This window comes from Mangifera indica, chromosome 18 (assembly GCF_011075055.1).
Source record: "Mangifera indica cultivar Alphonso chromosome 18, CATAS_Mindica_2.1, whole genome shotgun sequence".
NCBI lineage: Eukaryota > Viridiplantae > Streptophyta > Magnoliopsida > Sapindales > Anacardiaceae > Mangifera > Mangifera indica.
Window position 1 is genome coordinate 7,661,835 of NC_058154.1, and position 7,919 is coordinate 7,669,753.

General features: G+C 34.8%; 1 protein-coding gene across 1 annotated transcript; it reads right to left on the reverse strand.

Moving 5' to 3' along the window:
• Positions 1 to 4,210: 4,210 nt before the first annotated feature.
• LOC123201665 (receptor-like protein 43) lies at positions 4,211 to 7,112 on the reverse strand. The gene is made up of 4 exons (XM_044617253.1): positions 6,527 to 7,112; positions 6,248 to 6,441; positions 5,997 to 6,127; positions 4,211 to 5,276 (listed from the first exon to the last, which is right to left on the reverse strand). The coding sequence occupies exons 1-4, from the start codon at positions 7,110 to 7,112 to the stop codon at positions 4,211 to 4,213; spliced, it is 1,977 nt and encodes a 658-aa protein (XP_044473188.1).
• Positions 7,113 to 7,919: the final 807 nt, after the last annotated feature.

The window sequence follows — 7,919 nt, forward strand, 5'->3', positions numbered from 1 at the left end:
TCGAGCCCGAGCCCGAATAATCACCCGAGTAGCTCGGCGGAGCTCATGAGCCAATTAAGCTCGCCCAAGCTTCTGAAGAGCAGTTTCTATTGAAAGAATCAGCTTTAATTTTAATTTCTTTTTGATTATATATATCCAGCTTGACGACTGGGTTTTATGCTGGATTTACAAGAAAAACAATATGCAGAGACCAATGGAGAGGGAGAAAGATCAAGATTGTATGGAGGGGATGTACACATCACACTTACAAGTCATCAAAATCAAAAACTGCACGTGGCTATGGAATTCACTGTTTGAACATGATGATCATAATTTCTTTGAAGGGGTTATCAGGAGAAGGCATGCAGCAAAACACTTTCTCAATTAGCTTCTTCAAATATTCCCAAGCCCAACATCTCCAACATCGTCTCCCCTTCTACCACAAACACTTTCCCTATTAAACGCCCGATGCCTTCGTTGTATTGGAATAATGAAGTTGTCGATGGTGGTAACACAATAGCAGCCTCTTCTTTCGGGAAGAGATTTCACGACGATCTTTAGCAGTGGCAGCACAACAACTGATGACAATAATAATAATTCCTTCGTTTCATTGCTGAATCAACTCCCACAGAGTGTGTCGTTTCAAGTCCCCATCTCTCTTCTTGGGTCTTTGGGTGATGAAAGTTTGCAGCAACAATTTCAACTTCCCAGCATGAACTGGAATTCTGATCCTGCTCAACTTCTTCTGTCGACTCATCCTCTGGTAAATATAAATTGATATAGTGGGTTTTAGCTAACCGTATCTCTTCTTCTTTTTCACCGATTTGGCTGATAAATCAGCCATATCTAAATGCTCTGGAAATTGGAGTTTGGTCAATGACCTTTTGGAGAGGGTGAAAGGGTTTACTGGAGAGGGGCAACGTTATGTTTAGTGAAGAATAGTTGTATCCCATAATCCTTTCTCGAGTACACTTCTAAAGTTTTTAATTTTATTAGGGATGTTGAGCAAGCTTGTGAGCTTGGCTCGTAAGCTTGGCTTGTGCATTCGGCTCGCGAGGTCAACTCGTGATAGGGCTCAGTGAGCCTAGATGAGCCAAGCTCGCGAGCGGCTCACGAGTAGTTCGACTTGTTAATGAGCTCGAACCGAACAACAATTTTTCAAGCTCATCGAGCTTGAGCTAAAGCTCGAGCTCGTTTTCAATTAGCGAATCTGAGTTCGAACTCGGCTGAGTTTGAACTCGACTGAGTTTGAACTCGGCTGAGTTTTAGCTTGACTCAATTCGAATATAACCTTACTCATGTCTACACAAATTCAATCACAGCTCAATTTTTCATTTCTTATTCTCTCATTTGCAATCTTTCTTTTTGTCACGAGCTTCATTGCTGTGAGTTAGTTTGGCCACTACATAATATTTTTTTCTTATTTAATCACATAAATCTTTTTCTTTTTTCTCATCAGCCAATTTGACCACCATTTGCTACGAGAAATTGAGTGTAGATATGTTATAGGGATCAGGTCGGCTCATGGCATGACCTAGCCCCCAAATTTTGCATGGAGAGTGGGACATGGTCTTCAAAACTGCAAGCCATTTACAGGTCATGTCAGGGACCTTAAAGACCAATCTATAGGTCATCTTGGCAGAGTTTACAAAATAAAAAATAAAAATTTTAAAATATATAAAATGGTGGGTCAACCCAATAAAGGTCCACAGAAGCATCGCCAATGACACCCGTTAAGGGCTTGCAGAGGTAAGACACAATCCATAGACACAACGGGTTGCCTCGGATTCAATCCAACATAGCTCACTACTGTGTTTGGTCAAGTGCATGCTGATCACCCTTGGATCCATATGTAGTCTTAGCATCAAATGCTGGTCTATCTCTATCTATTTACCCATACCCACTTTGGATCTTTTATTGACCTCACCTAACGCACCCATTTGCCAGGTGTAGTTCTACCTTCAACATTTTCACTTTCACCTGGCTACCGTATTTTTAAATTGATTGCCTCCTTGTAACAATTAACAATAACAAATCCTAATAACAATCAAAGTAAGACTGTTTGTACACATTTTTAGTATATGATTTGAATACACAGATGATATGTCATATGAGATTACATATCGTTTTATTTTAACTCAAAATCATCTAGTTACTTGATAATACATCATTAGTGTATATAAATTGTGTACAAAAAAAATATGTACGTATAGTTTTATTGTACTAACAAATTCCTTATCTTTCTACAGAAATCACATTTTCAGTTTAAGAATTGTGAGATACCTGGAGATTTGGGTTAGTACTTCCTGTGGGGAAACAATGACTTTGCTTTAATGGAAGCGCAGAGGACTCCCAAATGACTTCATCCCATTTTTAGAATTCAGATTTTCTCTTTGTAATCAGAACATGAATATAACATGCGTAGACTTCATTCCGTTTATTATTAACAACTTTGAAATTAAAAGTTAAAAAACATTTCCAGATTTGAAACCAACAAGCATACCACTGCAAACTCAAAACCATGACCTGGAGTACCTGGTTGCTTCCTGTCTCATCTAAACATCGCCTGCTGAAAAAAATAATTAAAAAAATTACTGCAGTAAGCTTACAGATAACTAACAATGAATTACAGATAGGGAATACTATGGTGTTATGCAATATTAACCAGGAAAAATACTTACATTTTTATTTTTGTGTGTTTTCCTTGGATTTCTTCCACCTTCCAGTCCTAACAATTTTCTGTTGTCCTGTTTCAACCATTTTTACGAGCCACCAAGGTTTGCCTGTTGAGAATACAATGTATCCTATGGACAACCTAATCACAGGCCTACTTCCATAACCCATCAACGCCTGCCACCGGCAGTTTCAGAAGGAGAAGTTGATAATACACTTCAATTTTCCAATCAAATTGAAGTGTATTATCAACTTCTCCTTCTGAAACTGCCGGTGGCAGTTGTTGCTTCAGATCATCGATACATTTCTTTGGCAATGGCCTTCCACATAATCCTTTATTCCCAATGAAATAATCACTTGTAAATGAGTCAAATTGACCGCCTTAAGGCTAGGTAGCACGGAAATGGAAACATCGAAACATCTAAACGTGGAAACGGAAACGTCGAAACGTATTTTCTTAAAAAAGTAGGAAACGGAAGCGTGGGGAAACGTGTAAATATAAAAAATATAGGATTTTTTTTATAAATATGAAATTTTTATAAAAAATACAATAACTTATATTTTAATTAAAAAAACACAACAATTGATTTTTTCCAGCTAATTTAAAATAACATATAACAAAATAATTTTATACCAAAAATAAATTACAAATTCAAGTTCTTGAAACATGTATGTATAAATTAAATCAATACTTATATATTTATCTTTTAAAATGGAAAATAAACATGTATATAAATTAACCAAATTGCATTGATATAAATAAATATAATAAATATATATATATATATATATATATATATATATATATATATATATATTTAAGGGGGAATAGAGCATATAAAATAATTTAATATTTTAAAATATATTTTATAATAAATTAGAATTCAAACGTTGACACATCTGGAAGAAAGCATGCATTGACTGAAATATATAAAATCTTTGAGCAAAAGGTAGGCTAATGGAGTATATATATAATAATTTAATATATGTTTTATAATAAAATAAAAATCTTGGAAAAGTAACAAATCTTGGAAAGCTAACAAATCTGGAAGAGGCATGCAGAATTATAGTCTTGGAATAGAGTATATATAATAAATTAATATGTATTTTATAAAAAGAAATTAATCTTGGGAATAGAGATGCATTAAATTAAAATCTGCATAAACTAATTTGTATCATAGAAGGGCAAGAAAACGCACACTTTTTTCACAGAGTTTTCTTTCTTCCAGCCACTGTTTAGAGAAGAAGAAGACACCCAGGAGATTGACAACAAAGAAGAGAAGAAGACGCCCAAGAGATTGACAGCAAAAAAAAGAAGACGCCCAGAAGACTATTACGCATAGGAAACTATTTTTGTTATTTACTTTCAAAATCCTTTCAAAATCCTTTTATTATACACTTTCAGAAACCTTGTATACATAGGAAACTGTTTCGATTAAAGAAACGCGTTTCCCTTTTATCTAAAATTACCGAAACGGCCCCGAAACGTTTCGTACCAGTTTCGGGCCTTTTCGAAAACCGAAACATTTCGGATTCATGGAAACGCACACCGTACTTCTTAGCCTTGAGGGATGGGTTCTGAAAGTTGATTATGGGAAAGATTTAATAATGAGAGGAATGTAAGCCTTTCCAATTGTGCAGGAATCCTTCCATAAAGCTTGTTTGAAGAGAGATCTAATGATTCAAGAGCTTTTAAATTCGCCAATGCAGATAGTATTTTTCCTGTTAGACTATTATGAGCAAGATTGAGGACTATGAGTGATTTGAAATTTTCAAGAATTCCTGGAATCTCTCCCTGAAAATTATTGTGCGAGAGATCAATAGACGTAAAGATTGTTATGATTCTGGTCATTTCAAAGTCCAGCCCTTTCATTGTCAAAACTACAGAATCTTTGTAATAAGCATCTCCAATATACCGGGCCTCAGTTTCATTATTAGCAAAATGCATCATAGCTCCCAAGTTTTGAAACAATTTTGCGGGCAGAAAACCTTTGAATTCATTGTGAGAAAGGTCTAGAATCTGCAAATTGTAGAAATGGAATAAAGATTTGGGATACTGTATGGGACCATGAAATCTATTAGACCTCAAGACAACAACTCTCAGCTCTGGAAGAGTTTGCAACCAGTAAGGAAATTCATCACTTATCTTGTTATTTCCTACATTGATAACCTCCAGAAAACTACAATTTACCAAGGATTTTGGTAAACGCCTTTCCAACTTGTTACCATTAAGATCAAGACTCGTCAAGGAGCTTAAATTTGCAAATGTATCAGGAATGCTACCATGAAGATCATTCTTCTTCAAGTGCAACCTAACAATACGTACAAAGCTTCCAAAACAGTGTGGAAATCTTCCATTCAGATTGTTGTCAGACAAGGAAAGATACATAAGGGAACTCAAATTGCAGATGGATGGAGGAATCAGCCCAGTCAATTGATTATTCGAAAGCAGCAAAGTTTCAGTTTTAGGTGGTGGAACTAAAAGTGTTCCTTGGAGCATGTTGTTTGAAACATTAAGAGTTACAATATTCCTCCATGGATGGTGCTCTATGTATGTCAGAAAATTTTGGGCAAGATTCAGATAAGCCAAATTCTTCCATCCTCCTGACTCAGATATCAAAATCCTACCATGAAGTTTATTGTTGGAAAGATCTAAAATGGATATAAGGTTCTCAGGTTACTCGGGAATTCACCATTTATATTGCAGGAAGACATTTCAAATGTTTCAAGTTGTTAAAGAGGAGAGGTAATTTTATAAGGGAGGGACTTTGTGTGAGAGAATTATTTGAGAGGAAAAGACTTACAATTTTTTGATTCATCCTTCAAATTCAAAACTACTAGGGTATTTATAGATATAAGGATGATTTTTAAAATCCTAAATACATGAACCTAACATTGAACTTGTACATTAGCTATTAATAACTTAACATTGAACTTATACCTAACATTGAACTTGTGTATGAACATGAACTTAAACTTGTGTATGAATTATGTATGTACATGAACTTGTGCTATGAACATTGAACTTAAAGTTGTACAAACACTGAACTTGTGTCATATGAGATGTATCTAGAAATGTATTTATGAACTTGTGTCACATAAGATGCACCTAGAAATGTGTTCATAAACTTGTGTCACATGAGATGCACTTAAAAAACTTCTAATTAATCTTCAACACTCCCCCTTAATTTGAAATTTTCTTCTTTACTCCAAGATATGCTTGTACTCGATGAAAATCTTCAAACTTGAGTGGCTTTGCAAAAATGTCCGCAACTTGATCATGTGTATTTACATACGTAAGTTTTACTTCCTTTTTTTCAATACATTCTCTTATAAAATGATACCTTGTGTCAATATGTTTGCTATGATCATGGAAAACCGGGTTTTTGGCCAATGCTTGTGCAGATTTGTTATCAATACAAATTTCAGTTGCTTCCTTTTGTGGTAAGTAGAGTTCCCTCAATAAACTCCTTAGCTAAATAGCATGACAAGTGCAAGATGTTGTAGCTACATATTCAGATTCACAAGTTGAAAGAGTAACAATGGACTGTTTCTTCGACCTCCGTGTAATAGCACGATCACCCAGGAAAAATACAAAACTAGTAGTGTTCTTTCTATCATCAACATCTCCTACAAAATCACTATCACAAAATCCAATAAGCTTGAAATCAACTACTGAAGAATAGAATAACCTATAATCAATTGTTCCTTTAAGATAACAAAGTATTCTTTTAGCAGTTTTCATGTGGACAAAAGTAGGAGCTTCCATGAAACGACTTAACATTCCAACTACAAAAAGGAATATCTACCCATGTACATGTCATGTATCTCAAACTTCCCACAAGACTTTTGAATACAGTGGGATCTTCCTTACATCCTTCATCGAACTTTGACAATTTTATTCCACATTCCATAGGTGTGCTAACAGGATTGCAGTCAAGCATGTTGAATTTTTTCAATATTTCTCTTGCATAGCTTTTTTGTGAAATAAAAATTCTGCCTTGTGTTTGCTTCACCTCCAAGCCCAAATAGTATGACATAAGTCCAATGTTCGTCATCTCAAACTCTTGTGACATAGCTTTCTTAAATTCTTCAAACAATCTTTGATTATTACCGGTGAAGATAAGATCATCCACATAAAGGTAAACAAGTAACAAATCTTCATTCTTATATGATTTAACATAAAGAGAGTACTCATGAGGGCAACAAACAAATCCATTGTCTTGGAAATACTTGTTAATGCGAGTATTCCAAGCATTTGGTGCTTGTTTTAAACCATATAATGCTCTCCTCAATTTTAAAACTTTATCCTCATGGCCTTTAACTAGAAAATCCATTGGTTGCTCAACATATACCTCCTCTTCAAGATAGCCATTTAGAAAAGCCGACTTAACATCGAGTTGATAGATTTTCCATTTCATTTGAGCTGCTAGAGAAATCAGTAATCGAATCGTCTCCATACAAGCAACAGGTGCAAAACCTTATTCATAGTTTACAACATATTTTTGCTTATATCCCTTAGCAACAAATCTTGCTTTATATCTCTCCACATCTCCTTTTGCATTCTTTTTTGCTTTATAAACCTATTGGACTCCAATAGTTTTATGACCCTCAAGGAGTGTTGGCAATTCCCAAGTGTTATTTTTCTCAATCACCTTGATTTCTTCTTCCATAGCTTGCCTCCACCTGTTGTTTTTCATCGCTTCCTCATAGTTTAGTGGTTCACTATCTACAAAAAGACAAAAGAAATTATTTTCATCATAATTAGAAATTTTTCAGTTTCATTATAAATATCATGCAAACTCTTTATTTTCTATGATTCTCTACAAGAACCTTCCTTATATGTAGAAGAAGTAAGAGAATGAGATGAACTTGGATCTTGAATAACATTTTCTTCTTCTTCATCAAAGTATGGAAAAAAGTCGTAGGTGTTTTCTTTTTTTGTCTCCCAATCCCACATTGTTTTTTCATCAAACTTAACATCTCGGCTCATTATGATCTTATGTGTGCTTGGATTATATAACTTGTAGCCTTTGGACTTTTGATCATAGCCAATGAAAACATGTTTGACACTTCGATCATCTAACTTAGATCTTTCTTGTTGAGGCACATGAACATATGCAATACTTCCAAAAACTCGAACATAAGCAACACTAGGCTTTCTTCCACTCCATGCTTCTTGTGGCATCTTACCTTTGATACTTCTTGTTGGAGATCGGTTTAACAAATAAACTGTACAAGAAATAGCTTCTGCCCAAAATTCTTTA